The sequence below is a fragment of the Branchiostoma floridae genome, chromosome 12 (assembly GCF_000003815.2).
Source record: "Branchiostoma floridae strain S238N-H82 chromosome 12, Bfl_VNyyK, whole genome shotgun sequence".
Lineage (NCBI taxonomy): Eukaryota > Metazoa > Chordata > Leptocardii > Amphioxiformes > Branchiostomatidae > Branchiostoma > Branchiostoma floridae.
The window spans coordinates 2192420-2207799 of record NC_049990.1 but is presented as its reverse complement, the minus strand read 5'-3'; the positions used below and the strand labels follow the sequence as shown (position 1 = coordinate 2207799).

General features: G+C 42.3%; 2 protein-coding genes across 2 annotated transcripts in view; both read right to left on the bottom strand.

Moving 5' to 3' along the window:
- LOC118427963 (zinc finger protein 43-like) overlaps positions 1–15380 on the bottom strand; it is a gene marked incomplete at its 3' end in the record, with an annotated part of 29392 nt that overhangs the window by 6698 nt on the left and 7314 nt on the right. The gene's annotated exons all lie outside the window — the stretch shown is intronic.
- LOC118427962 (zinc finger protein 845-like) lies at positions 2053–12093 on the bottom strand. Its single transcript, XM_035837928.1, has 5 exons — positions 11206–12093; positions 10712–10722; positions 7041–7832; positions 2455–2979; positions 2053–2089 (listed from the first exon to the last, which is right to left on the bottom strand). The coding sequence occupies exons 1-5, from the start codon at positions 12091–12093 to the stop codon at positions 2053–2055; spliced, it is 2253 nt and encodes a 750-aa protein (XP_035693821.1).

Below are 15380 nucleotides of genomic sequence, written 5' to 3'. Positions count from 1 at the left end.
AGTCCTTTTGAAAGGCAAAACTAAACGAACATTGGGAAATTGCAGAGACATTTTGCAAACATGAAGTGTGCATAATGATCCTCTTGTTGGCAACATGGGCCAATCTTTGTCAAAATGGAATTTCTTGGGGACACTTTTTGTCATTGTTTCCAAACGATAATCCCTATTTGGGGTGAGGACCGCGTGGCACAATTGTCAGCACGTTTGACTCAGGTCCAGAAGGTCCTGAGTTCAAACCCCGACGTGTCACCGATCTTGTGCGAGAAAACCGCAAAGTTTCAAATGAACATGTGTATCTCTATCTGCAGGATATGGTATGTTTTTCAACTCCCGCAGAAGATATGAAAATGGAGCTGAGTTACCAGGTAACGGGACCCCTACCAAAATCGTGACACGCTTCAGTTTTCTGTCAAAATACTCAAATCTACCGAGATTCTAGAGTCAAAATACAGCAGATCGTCTCACCTGAACAAACTTGAACCCTAGTCTTGCACAGAAACACCAGTAGGTCGCCTCTAAAGCCGCGAAAGTTGTGGTCTTTGCTTCGGAAGGACGGGAACTTTACGCACCGCTCTCAGCCTCGCCACTTCGAGTAAACAGGAAGCCGCGGTGGAGATGACCCGGAAGTATCATACAAGATCATGGGTCAGACACCAGCTCCTGATTACCCAACAGTTGTCGCGATATGTGGCAGGGACTGTCATTCTCGGACTGTTCAGTCACAGTCGACACTGTAGGTCGGATATCAACTAGGATGACCGAAGGAGGCCATATAACGTTATACATGTCGCGATATTGCATTCTTCAAGCAGAGGTTAGGCTCAGACTGTTTTTAACGTATTTCTAGGCGTTTCTGAGGCTTTTTTTTGTCCTCTTTTCTTTGTCTTGAAAACAATGTTTGACCCATGATAAAAGCCGGAGCCGAACTCTGCTTACCTGAATGCAGAGCCCATTGTATAACTCTCATAATTGTTGTAGCGTGGACGCACATTAAAGATTCTAGCCACACCCCGGCTCTGTGATATCGGGTATTGGTGGATCCTACTTCAGAGATTGTGTGTCTTTATTTAACGCTGATGAGGTATTCGGAAAATAAAAGAATAAGAAAATCGGCCCCTAGTGACTTTCAAAGATACTGCAGCAGGACTTCCGGTCTTGGTATTTCGTATGCTGGATATCTCGTGTTCTATTGGTTGAAATGATAAGTAAATTGGCCTTTCCAATACTTCTCATGAGCTAATTAATTAAATGTGTCAGAAAAACAACATATCTATTTTCGAAGTCTCAAGTGTTTATTTCAAAGCAACTATCAACAAAATGAGTAAATATCAACATCAACAAGATAATTAATAATCAATAAACTGATCTAATCTTAAAACAATCTTAACACTTCTGCTAGTTTTCTTATTCTTCTATCAGTAAACTGAAACTGCGAGTCTAAAATTACCGCTTTTCCTAGTAGAATACAATAACAATGGATTTATTATAACAGGTTTTATGTTCAGTAGTAAAGGAGGTACTCTTTCCCTTTTAAACATTAACTTGCTACGTTTGAAATTTCAATAGGGTACAAAAACAATTCTAGTAGTAAGTTTGTTACAAAACAACCAAAACAAAGAAAAATGAATTTTAATACCATCATACAAGTCAAAGGATAAGAATCAAATCCAAAACACAATGCGCTTCCAACCAAACATCTTAAAAACAAAATTCTACTTTTGGACATACCTCCCTACTGTGTGTAAATATGTCCATAAAGATACAAAAACGAACAAGTTCCAGTTAGTTCTAGTTTGCTACTATCATAGAAGTTACCAAACAGAAAATAAACTTGAACATTGATACACAATTACACAATCTAACAAAACTACCATCTTGGAAACTAAACTCTAGAAAACCAAGGGTAAATGAATCCCGTAACAGAAAAGGTTGGCGCCTCAAAAACACGAACTGAACTGGCTTTACTGACTACGTGTCAGTGAATGTAACTTTTCAGGATCAACCGCTGACTAAACTGTCAGATCTGATTCACTTCCCCACCTGCTGGCTTCATCAGTACTCCTCACACCTGTTTCTCACCTGTGCGACTCTGCCAGTGTCAAATAAGTGTCAACCTGCTGTCTTCATTAGTTAGTACTCCTCACACCTGTTTCTCACTTGTGTGAGTTCGCATGTGTCCATAAAGATGACAAAGCTGTCTTAAATGCTTGCTAAACTCCTCACACTTGTACAAGTTCTGTTGTGTGAGTTTCCATGTGTTTCTTCAGACTATACAGCCGACTGAACTGCTTGCTGCACTCCTCACACTTGTAGGGTTTCTCCCCTGTGTGAGTCCGCATGTGTTTCTTCAGAGAGTCCAGCTGACTAAACTGCTTGCTGCACTCCTCACAACTGTAGGGTTTCTCCCCTGTATGAGTCCGCATGTGACTCTTCAGATGCTGGAAAAGACTGAACTGTCTGCTACACTCCTCACACTTGTATGGTTTCTCACCTGTGTGAGCCCGCATGTGAGCCTTCATATTACTTAGTTGACTGAACTGCTTGCTGCACTCCTCGCACCTGTAAGGTTTCTCATCTGTATGAGTCCGCATGTGAATCTTCAGAGCACCCAGGACACTGAACTGCTTGCTGCACTTCTCACACTTGTAGGGTTTCTCACCTGTATGAGTCCGCATGTGTTTCTTCAGATCACCCAGCTCACAGAACTGTCTGCTACACTCCTCACATTTGTAGGGTTTCTCCCCTGTGTGAGTCCGCATGTGGGCCTTCAGAGCACCCTGCTGACTGAACTGCCTGCTGCACTCCTCACACCTGTAGAGCTTCTCACCGGTGTGAGTCCGCACATGTTTTTCCAGATTACCTAGCACACTAAACTGCTTGCTGCACTCCTCACATTTGTAAGGTTTCTCCCCTGTGTGAGTCCGCATGTGTTTCTTCAGATCACCCTGCTGACTGAACTGCTTGCTGCACTCCTCACACCTGTAGGGTTTCTCCCCTGTGTGAGTCCGCATGTGTCTCTTCAGATCACCCAGTCGACTGAACTGCTTGCTGCACTCCTCACACCTGTAGTGTTTCTCCTCTTTGTTAGATTGCACAGAAGAATCCCTTTCCGCCTTTCTCCTGACGTCACCCAAACTCTGGGCACTGCTTGCTGTCGACATCTTCCCAGATGTGGTGCAACCTCTGTAGAGACAATAGGATCGATAAAGTTAGATATATTTCATCCATACCGGTGCAATTTCTGTAGAGAAAATATGAATAATAGAGTAAGAGATGCGGCGTTGCAAGCGGAAAAAAAAGCAGTTTATTTTTACCATTGACACAAGATTTTTATGGAAAAGGGAAGCAACGATTAAAATTCTGCCAAATTGCACACAGGAATCATTGCAAATAAATGTTTTGCAGTCTGGCTCGTTGGGGTTCGCGGTCTTTCTTCAATTTGTCATCAAAAACGGATTTATGAGATGAACGTACTCTAGTATTCGAAAGAGACCGACATCAAAAGTACAACATAGGACAAAAACATTTAGGAGTGTGACTCTTGACGCTAGACGCCACCTCACGCTTGTCACCTCACGCTTGTAGCTACAGTTAAAACAAAGAACCTGTGAATCTCTCGAATTCTTATCAATTTCTCTGCAATATGTGTGACATCACTCGGTCAAACTTCAGCGAAATTTGATATTTTTTGGTTACATGTTGTCCCCGAATGTGCAAAGAGAAAACGCTAAATTTGGAAATACAGTCAGACCTGCCCGAGCGACCACCTCTTCTCAGCGACCACCTGGCCATTTCGACCGCTTTTTCTCGGTCCCGATTTTTTTCCCCATTGACGTAAGCATTAAGTGACCTTTTCTTAACGACCACCTGGCCAACGCGACCGCGACCGGCCGAAATTGGGATCCATAACGACCGCATAATTTTCAAAATTGAGATTTTCATCGAATTTTGATGATTACTAGCGGGATTTTGTGCCAAAATCGGCCAGTTTGCGTTGGATTTTGACTGCCATTACAATGTTATGTTTCGAATAAGGATAGCGGCGGTCAATGGGTGGGTCAATGGGGCAGTCTACTGTAATATGGGAAGAAATTTCGTTGTAAGAAAATCCGACTTTAGTTTTCTTTTTTTTTAAATCTATATCATTATAAAGTGAACGAATGCTGAAATGTATATAGCCTCATACTTTTTAAAGAAAGATCTGTGAAGTGCTAATTGTCCAACTGTACTGTTACATTCACCCGCGTGGGTAAGTACGCTATCGGGACGTACCAGGCATCGAATTCAAAAGTTGCACCGTAGTTATTTCAGATACGGCGATCAAGAACACAGCGACGCATAAAGGCTTGTATACTAACTGACAGCATCAAAGTTCCCTTACTGTCTAAAACGTTAGTGTACAAATATTGAGCTTTAAAACACCGTATCGTATAAAAGCTCGATAAAAGCTTGGGGTTAAATTTACAATTTACAGTTTGCATCGGGCATGTTTTGAGTCGATACTCTTCTCAGCGACCACCTGCCCAAATCGACCTCCTTTCCCCGGTCCCCCGGGTGGTCGTCTTGGACAGGTTTGACTGTACGTCCAAGCATCAGTTACTGAATCTCCCCGTGAAATATCGAACACGCCATGATGAACACCAGATGTTGGAATGGCGGGGAGTTTCGGGCCCGGGGGCGCAAGGAGGCGTTTGCAGTATACTGTAAATGTATCGACTGCGCCCTTCATATAAGTAATACGTTTCTTAAGACCAGTAGACACTTGAACATTGACCCTATACTTGAAACACATCTAAACACACTTACAGTTTCACCCGTTTTGATGGTTACAACCAAAACATTCTTGAAAGAAAGACCCTCGGTAAATCCCTACAGGGCCCTGACAATTTGTTTACGTTATTTCCTGCCCTTCTCCTCGCTTCCCCGTGTGAATTGAATAAACAGTGTGACAAGAAGTTCCTCTATTTTAGGTGAGGAAAACAGCAAAGCTACAGACAAAGCTTTGTATGAAGCTACAAAAGCTACAAAAGAACATATTTATCGATGACTATGGTCTATTTTTCAACAGAAGGCAGAAAAAATGGAGCTCGCTGTTTTCTGTCAAATCTACAGATCGTCTTACCTGAACAAACTTGAACCCTAGTCTTGCACAGAAACACCAGTAGGTTGTCTCTAAAGCCGCGAAAGTTGTGGTCTTTGCTTCGGAAGGACGGGAACTTTTCCTAACCGCTGTCGCTCTCGACTCTCCGAGTAAACAGGAAGTCGCGGTGAGGATGACCCGGAAGTGCTCTATGATCATGGGTCAGACCAGCTCCTGATTACTCAACAGTTGTCGCGATATGTGACAGGGACTGTCATTCTCGCATCGGACTGTTTAGCCACAGTCGACGTTGTAGGGCTGATATCAATTAGGATTTTACCATGGTCAATATTGACCGAAGGAGGCCATATTTGAATATGTAGCGATATTGCATTCTTCAAGCAGAGGTTCGGCTAAGACTGTTTTTGACGTATTTCTAGGCGTTTCTGATGCTTTCTATTTTGTCCCCATTTCTTTGTCTTGAAAAAAATGTTTTCCCCATGATCATAGCCGGAGCCGACCTCTGCTTAGCTGAATGTAGAACCCATTGTATAACGCTAATAATTGCTGTAGAGTGGACGCACATTACAGATTCTAGCCACCCCGGCTCTGTGATATCGGGTATTGGTGGACCATACTACAGAGGTTGTGTCTTTATCAAACACTGATGGTGTTGGGAAAATGAAAGAATCAGAAAATTGGCACGTTGCGACTTTCAAAGACACACCAGCTCTGTGATATCGGGTATTGGTGGGCCATACTAGAGATTGCGTGTCTTTATTTAACACTGCTAAAATGATTAGATAATCGACCCCTAGTTATTTGCAAAAATGCAGCAGGGCTTCTGGTTTTGGTTTCTCGTATGCTAGATATCTCGTGTTCTTATGGTTGGGATGATCAGTAAATGGGAATTATTACTATACTTCTCATGTGTTAACATATTCAATGTAAAAGAAAGAGTGCATAATAGCAGAATGCATAATTCGAACTGTTTATTTTAAAGCAGCTGTTAACAAAACATGTAAATATCAAAGATAGTTACTAATCAGTAAAGTAATCTTATCTTACAAAATTCTGCTAGTTTTCATGTTCTCTTATCTAAACTGAAACTGCGAGTCTAAAATTAACGTAAGAAACATAACTGTTCATAGAAGGCTACAATAACAATGGATTCATTATTAACCCAGGTTGTAAGCTTACTGGTACTCTTTCCCTTTTAGACACTAACTTGGTAAGGTACATATGTCAACAAGGTACGAAAACAATGTTAAGTTCTATTAGTAAGTTTGTTACAAAACAATCAAAACAATGAAAAAGGATTTACCATCATAAAAGTCAAAAGATATAGGAATCAAATCAAAAACAACATGCGAAAAATTTTAAAGAAATAAAATTCTACTCTTTTCCTTGCGGAAATACCTCGCTACTGTATGTAAATATGTCAATAAAGATTAAAAAAAGGGCTAGTTGTATTCAAAGTCCAGTTTTCTACAAAACAATCAAACAATACCCCATTATAGAAGCTACAAAACAGAAAATAAGCTTGAACATGATACATATCCAACGAAACTACCATCTTGGAAACTAAACTCTAGAAAACCAAGGGTAACTGATCTGCACTATTTAAATGGGATCAAAATAAATTCCATAACAGAAAAGGCTGGCGCCTCAAAAACACGAAGTGAACTAGCTTTACTGACAACGTGTCAGTGCATGTAACTTTACAGGTTCAACTGCTGACTGAACTGTCGGATCTGATTCACTTCCACACCTGCTGGTTTCATTAGTACAACTAAAACCTGTTTCACAGCTGTCCGAGTCAGCTTGTGTCTCTGAAGATGACAATGCTGACTGATATGCTTGCCAGACTCCTCACACTTCAACAAGTTTTGTTCTGTGAGTTTCCATATGTTTCTTCAGACTATACAGCCGACTGAACTGCCTGCTGCACTCCTCACACTTGTAGGGTTTTTCCCCTGTGTGAGTCCGCATGTGTTTTTTCAGACTGCCCAGCTCACCGAAGTGCTTGCTACACTCCTCACACATGTAAGGTGCTTCTCCTGTGTGAGTCCGCATATGACTTTTCAGACAATCCAGCCGACTGAACTGCCTGCTGCATTCCTCACACTTGTAGGGCTTCTCACCTGTGTGAGTCCGCATGTGTTTCTTAAGATTTCCCAGCTGACTGAACTGACTGCTGCACTCCTCACATTTGTACGGCTTCTCCAACGTGTGGGTCCGCATGTGTTTTTTTAGACTGCCCAGCTGACCGAACTGCCTGCTGCACTCCCCACACTTGTAGGGTTTCTCACCTGTGTGAGTCCGCATATGTCTTTCAAGATTACACAGCACACTGAACTGCCTGCTGCACTCCTCACACCTGTAGGGTTTCTCACCTGTGTGAGTCCGCATGTGAGTCTTGAGATGACCCAGCTCACTAAACTGTCTGCTGCACTCCTCACATCTGTAGGGTTTCTCGCCTGTGTGAGTCCGAATGTGCCTCTTCAGATCACCTATCTGACTAAACTGCCTACTGCACGTCTCACACATGTAGGGTTTCTCACATGTGTGAGTCCGGATATGATTGTTCAGATTACCCAGCTGACTGAACTGCTTGTTGCACTCCTCACACCTGTAGCGTTTCTCCTCCTTGACGGATCGCACAGAGGAATCCTTTTTCACCTTTCTCCTGACGTCACCCAAACTCTGGGCACTGCTTGTTGTCGACATGCTCCTAGATCTTGTGCAACTTCTGTAGAGACAATAAGAACGTTAACGATCAAGTTAGATATATTTCATCCATACTGGCCATAGCAATGCATGAATATTTAAGTGAGGCGTATTGAGTGGCGAAAATGTGGTCTATTTTTGCCACAGAAACAGACTTTTCACGAAAGGAGAAGCAAGAAATGGAATTCTGCCAAATTGCACGCAGAAATCACGGCAAATGCGCTGAAAGGAACCTGGTCTGCAGTCTGACGCCTTGCCTTTGGACTTCGTTTCGATTTTGTCACGAAAAACTGGTTTTTAATGATGTGACCGTATGCGAAAGGGACCGACATCTATCGTTTACGAGCATAACAATAAAACAAAAACAAAGGAGTTCAACTCTTGACGCTAAACGCCACCCAATGCTTGTAGCAACAAAACAAGAAAACAAAAGAATCTGTCGAAAAAAAATCTTATCAATTTTCCGGTAAAATGTGTGAAATCACTCGGTCAAACTTAAGCAACAACAGTTGTCTTGTTTGTTCCACGTTGTCCCCGAATGTGCAAAGAGAAAACCCTAAATGTGAAAACACGCCCAGCATCGGTTACTGAACCTCCCCGTAAAATAAGGAACACGCCATGATGAACACCAGATGGTTGGAAGTTTCCGGCCCGGGAGCGGACGGAGGGGTTTGCAGTATATCGTACATATTTCAACTGCGGCCTGCATACCCGTAAGACGACTGTTTTCACCAATAAACAGTAGCTAATTGACTCTGCAATTGTAAATACACCTAAACACACCTGCGTTTCCACCCGTTAACACGATTATAACCCTATATATTCATCAAAGAAAGATCATCAATAAACCCCTCAAGAGCCCAAGAATTCTACGTGATTTTCTGTACATGGCCTTCTCCCAGTACATTGAGAGTACACACCGTTTCGACGTACTCTCCTAGAAACTCCTCCAGCAACTCTCAAGCACAAGGAACCAAGAGTTAAATACCAAGAGAGACTATTGACTCAAATGCAAACCATGTGTTACTCAGCACCAAGAGGCCACGTCTAGCGAAATAATAGACGTTAAACGAGGACAACAACAACAACAACAAACTGTCCTCTTTCGCTTTCTCGCTTCCCCGTGTGGACTTTGAATAAACATTGAAAGAAACTTGCCCCAATTTTAGTTACAGAAAACGACAAAGCTACAAAGGAACATGTGTACCACCCACAAAAGACAGAAAAATGGAGCTGAGGTACCAGTTGACGGGACGTCGACCCCCACCAAAAAAACGTGTCACGCTTCAGTTTTCTTTCAAATCTACAAAAGTTTTAGGCTCAAAATACAGCAGATCGTCTTACCTGAACAAACTTGAACCCTAGTCTTGCACACAAACACCAGTAGGTTGTCTCTAAAGCCGCTTATTTTGTGATTTTAGCTTCGGAAGGACGGGAACTTTTCCAAACCGCTGTCTCTCTCGACACTCCGAGTAAACAGGAAGACGGCGTCATGTGACCCGGAAGTATTCTATTGTTCTGGGTCAAACTATTCATCTCCTGGTTATCCAACAGTTGTCGCGATATCGCTCAGCTGAATGCTGAGACTGTAGTAATGAGGATATAATTTAGAAGAGCCAATTGTACAAAATAAAATTGAGAAATGATATTCCATGTATTACAGGTTTGAGTCCTTAGCCTGCGTCCACGGGCGCCGCCATTTTGGTTCCCAGTGGTGTATGATGGGAATGGGTGTTGCAATTTTCCGTGGAATGTTATGAGCGTGTCGTTGCGGTCTTGTCGGATATAAAGGGACGGCAGCCACAACGATAGATGTTTGTTCTGTTTTATGGTGTCATGGCGTTTTTAATCCCTACTGACTACTGTCCGCATACATTACCAACCGTCAATAGCGTTGTAGACGCACGTTAAAGCTTCTAGCCACAGACCGGCTCTGTGATATTCAACATTGGTTTGATAATCCAACAGAGATCGTGTGTATATTAACACTGTTCAGGTGTTGGGAAAATGAAATGATCAGATAATTGGCCCTAGTAACTTTCAAAGAAACAGCAGGTGGACTTCCGGTCTTCATATTTTGTGTCTAGATATCTCGACTTCTAATGGTTTTTATTTATATCTAAATTTATAACGATGGATGATAAGTAAATGTGCATTTCCTATACTTCTCATGTGGAAACAAATTGAATGTGAAATAAAAACTACATGCTTAATTTGTAACTGTTTATTTGAAAGGGAAAAAACACTTTAACAAAGTAGGTAAATGCAAAATATCAAGACCAACAACAAAGATAGATATACTTGTTAGTAAACTGAACTGTCTAAGAAAATTATAACGGAACTCAAACTGTAGGCCTAATTTACCAACCTAACTGTTAATAGTTATCAAAGAGAACTTATCTTACAAAATTCGAAATATCTTTAGTAATATTTCGTTTTATCTAAACTAAAACTATTAGTCTAATATATATATAACGTTACGGAACATAGCTAGAAACACAATTCCTAGGAGAGAAAGATAAAAATACATTTATCATCGCCTCAGATAATAAGTTCACTCCTCAATGAGGTACTTTTCGCCTGGCAGATATTGACTTACTGCTGTTGATTATATGTCAGTAAACATACAAAACAATACATTCTAGTCTACAAAATCAATGTTACGTTCTAGTTAACAAATGTTAAGTTCTAGTTTACACATCAACGTGACGTTCTAGTTAACAAAAACAATGTAAATTTCTAGTGCAAAAACAAACAATAATGACCATCATAGAATTTGTATAACATAAGAAGTCAACTTAACAAGATATGCTTCGAACAAAGCTAACAAGTTAGGAACTAAATTCTATAACACCAAAACCAACTGAACTATACATGTGGAATGAACATTACTTGAATTACTTAACAAGATGCTGGAACAGAGATAAACTAAATGTTTCACTGGTCAAGTTCAGTATTTGCCTAAAATTTAGAAAACCACTGCTTTTGTGACATCACCTTCTTTAGATAGAACATGACTCGGTGAACATTAGATCATAAGTTGCAGATAGTCTATAATAGCCTCCGTCTCTGCACCTGCACAGCATGACGTCACGGAAGCGGTGGGCAGCTCATTCCTTGACAAGTCTGGGGTTAGTCCGTCGAAGATTTGTGTCCAATGTTTTCTGTTGGGAAGTACAGTTCAACTTTTGGTTAACGCAGTTCAAATCTAATACAGAATGACTTTTTCCAAAACAGGCAAACCTTTCAGATATCAGAAAAGCTGTTGCCTCAACAGAAACTTAAGTGACTTCACTGATAACGTGCTGATAAGGCATGTAAGTCTTCAGGATCAACTATGTTTACTTTGCTAAGGTTTGGTAAGGTTCATTAAGCGTGCACATGGCTTAGATCACCTGGCTTGCTGAACTGGCTGCTTCTCTCCTCACATCTTTGACTTTTCCCCTGTGAGTCCGCATGTGTTTCTTGAGATTACCAGGCACGCTGAATTGCCTGCTGCACTCCTCACATCTGTAAGGTTTCTCACCCGTGTGAGTCCGCATGTGAGTTTTTAGATTTCCCAGCTCACTGAACTGTTTGCTGCACTCCTCACATCTGTAAGGTTTCTCACCCGTGTGAGTCCGCATGTGATTTTTTAGACTTCCCAGCTCACTGAACTGTTTGCTGCACTCCTCACACCTGTAGGGTTTCTCACCTGTGTGAGTTCGTATATGTTTCTTGAGACTGCTCAGCTCACTGAACTGACTGCTGCACTCCTCACATTGGTAGGGTTTTTCACCTGTGTGACTCCGCATGTGGGTGTTCAGCTGACCCAGCTGACTGAACTGTCTGCTGCACTCCTCACACCTGTAGGGTTTCTCACCTGTGTGAGTCCGCGTGTGGGTGTTCAGCTGACCCAGCTGACTGAACTGTCTGCTGCACTCCTCACACCTGTAGGGCTTCTCCCCTGTGTGAGTCCGCATGTGAGCCTTCAGGTTACCCAGCTGACTAAACTGCTTGCTGCACTCCTCACACTTATAGGGTTTCTCACCTGTGTGAGTGCGAATGTGAGCCCTCAGACTTCCAAGCTCACTGAACTGCCTGCTGCACTCCTCACACTTGTAGGGTGTCTCACCTGTGTGAGTTCGCATGTGTGTCTTTAGACTATCCATCCGACTGAACTGCTTGCTGCACTCCTCACACCTGTAGTGTTTCTCTTCTCTGACAGATCGCACAGAAGAATCCCTTTTCGCCTTTCTCCCGACGAACCCCGAACTCTGGGCACTACGTGTTGTTGCATCCATTCTGGATCTTGTACAAGTTCTGTAGAGACAATATGAACGACTATGTAAGAGATGCTTTATCCATTATAGTTATTTGGGTCCGAAATGCATGAACCGCCAACGCCACTGAAACACAATGTTTTATGGAAAAGAGAAGTAACAAATAAAATTCTGCCAAATTGTACGCAGAAATCACTGCAAATTACAAGCTCAATGAGCTGGCGAAAACACGGTCTGCAGTCTAACCGTTTGAATTCCGCAGTCTTTCCTCGATTTTGTCATGAAAAACGTATTTTAATGAGGTTAATGTATGCGAAAGGGTCCGACATCTTGTGTTTACGAGCATAACAATAGGACAAAAACAAATGAGTGTGATTTTTGACGATAGACGCAGTCCCGCTCCTGTAGCTACCATGAAACCAAAGAAATAATGAATTGAATTATGATCAATGACTCAGACGCGACCGTAGCTACAATGAAACAAACAAAATGGTGATCTCCAGTAGTCCAAAATTCTTACCTATTTTTCTGCAAAATATGCGACACCAGTCGGCCAATCTTTACTGAAATCGGTTAGTTTTCCTCTAATTGTCTCCGAAAAAATACAAAGATCCTAAATTTGAAAACACCTCTGTAGAGCAGTTACTGAACCTCCCCTTAAGGCGGCAGAGTACAGTATTTCTACGCGACCCCCGGAGTCAATGACGTAGGGGTAAAAACATAGTGCGGTCGAAATCTTCAATCGTTCGTAAATACCTTCAAGTACATGTAAGCGAGGGATGAACTTTACTGTGTGGTAGTATAATATGTCGGCTTTCAGATGGCACGAATGAGATTTTTCAGTTTGGCCTGTCGTTGTATAAATACGCGTGACCTTTACAGCTGGCTGTCTAAGTGAGTCGGCTGCAGTTCCGGGTGACCCCGCATGACCCTATTTCAAAGAGGGCGTCACAATGTTAAAAAACCACAATATTTTTTTGTTTTTGGTTATTTTGTACGTTGTACCCTCGACTTTAACATACTCGTCTGTCGTGCTTCCCAAATGCACCCTACTATAATTTTATCCGCGTCGATGTCAGTCACCTTGCGGTCCTTAACTATAGGAAGCCCCATAGGCCGAAAACTGTACTCTGCTACCTTGAACCGCAACGGGTATTGGCCAAAATCTGGCAAAAACGTTATATTAGGGCAAAGTTGCTTGGTATGTCGGGTGCTGGCGTAGACTCCCTTGAAATAAGCCTGTTTGTTCTACCGTCAGACGGCCGTTGCCATGGCAACGGCCACTATAGGCATTTCCCTATGCTTAACTATGGGACTTAGTGTGAAAGCGCATTTGGCCCGAAACCCGCACCCCCCCCCCTTTTTTCTGCGGCAACTAACCTTCAATCTAATCCTAAATCACTCCTAACGTAACAACAAACACAAATTGTCTCCGTTTATATGAAAAGAGCAGCCAGAATAGTGAATTTGATCAGATAATGAGAGCACTAAATGGCCCGTTCTATGAGCCCTGTACGGGGCCTTCCTAATGGCAGGTGTCAAAGTACAAAGTTGCCGAAATCTCAGCAACCGCTTCAAAGATTGAAAAGAAAATTGGCAGAAGTTTACATCTTTACTAGTTTCGTTGTATGAAAGAAAAAAAATCCAAGGTCAAGTTCGTTTAAGGCGGCAGAGTACAGTATTTCTACGCGACCCCCGGAGTCAATGACGTAGGGGTAAAAACATAGTGCGGTCGAAATCTTCAATCGTTCGTAAATACCTTCAAGTACATGTAAGCGAGGGATGAACTTTACTGTGTGGTAGTATAATATGTCGGCTTTCAGATGGCACGAATGAGATTTTTCAGTTTGGCCTGTCGTTGTATAAATACGCGTGACCTTTACAGCTGGCTGAGTCGGCTGCAGTTCCGGGTGACCCCGCATGACCCTATTTCAAAGAGGGCGTCACAATGTTAAAAAACCACAATATTTTTTTGTTTTTGGTTATTTTGTACGTTGTACCCTCGACTTTAACATACTCGTCTGTCGTGCTTCCCAAATGCACCCTACTATAATTTTATCCGCGTCGATGTCAGTCACCTTGCGGTCCTTAACTATAGGAAGCCCCATAGGCCGAAAACTGTACTCTGCTACCTTGAAAGAAGGAGCCCGCCATGATGAACACCAGATGTTAGAATGGCGGGGAGTTTCGGCCCAAGGGCGGATGGAGGGGTTTACAGTATACCATACATATTTCAACTGCACCCTTCATACCAGCAAGACTTTTCTTAACACCAATGGACACTACAAAAGTGCCTTTCCAATTATTAATACACGTTTAATAGCAAACCTGCAGTTCCACTCTTTGAAACGATTACAATGCTATAAATTCATATAAAAGAAACACTGCTGTAAACCCCTACAGGGCCCCACAATTTGTTTACGTTATCTTCAGCCTTCCCGCTCGCTTCCTGTGTGAATTGAATAAAGAGTGCGACAGAAAGTTTCCTCTAGTCTAGGTGAGGAAACAGCAAAGCTACAAAGGAACATGTGCATCAAAGATTATGGTCTATTTTTCAGCACTCACACTCACAGAAGGTAGAAAGTTTGGAGCTGAGATACCAGTTGACGAGACCCCTCCCAAAATCACGACACGCTTCGGCTTCAAATCTACAGAGATTTTTGAGTTAAAATGCAACACATCGTCTTACCTGAACAAACTTGAACCCTAGCCTTGCACAGAAACACCAGGAGGTTGTCTCTAATTTAGTAAAGCCGCCAAAGTTGTGGTTTTAGCTTCGAAAGGACGGGAACTTCTCCGAACCTGCTCTCGCCCTCGCCACGTCGAGTCAACAGGAAGTCGCGGTGGAGATAACCCGGAAGTATTCTGCGATCATGGGTCAGACATCATGTCCTGATTACTCGGCAATTGTCGCGATATTGCATTCTCGATGCAGAGGTTCGGCTGCGACTGTTTTTGACGTATTTCTAGGTTTCTTGGGATTTCTATTTCGTTCCCTTTTCTTGGAGTCCGCCAGCCAAACATGGCCGGACATGAAGAAATGTAAGAAAATAGCCCGACAAAACACCGTAAAACACGTTTAAAACAGTTGAAATTCTGCTTGAAGAGTGAATACTTTATTACTTGGAGAATAACCAGGAAATGATGTTTGACCCATGATCATAGCCAGAGCCGAACCTCTGCTCAGCTGAATGCAGAGCCCATTGTATACTAGTAACATTAAGGGACTCAGCCACACCCCGGCTCTGTGAAATCGGCCGTAAGCAGGAAACATATACAGAGATTGTGTCTTTATCAAACACTGATGT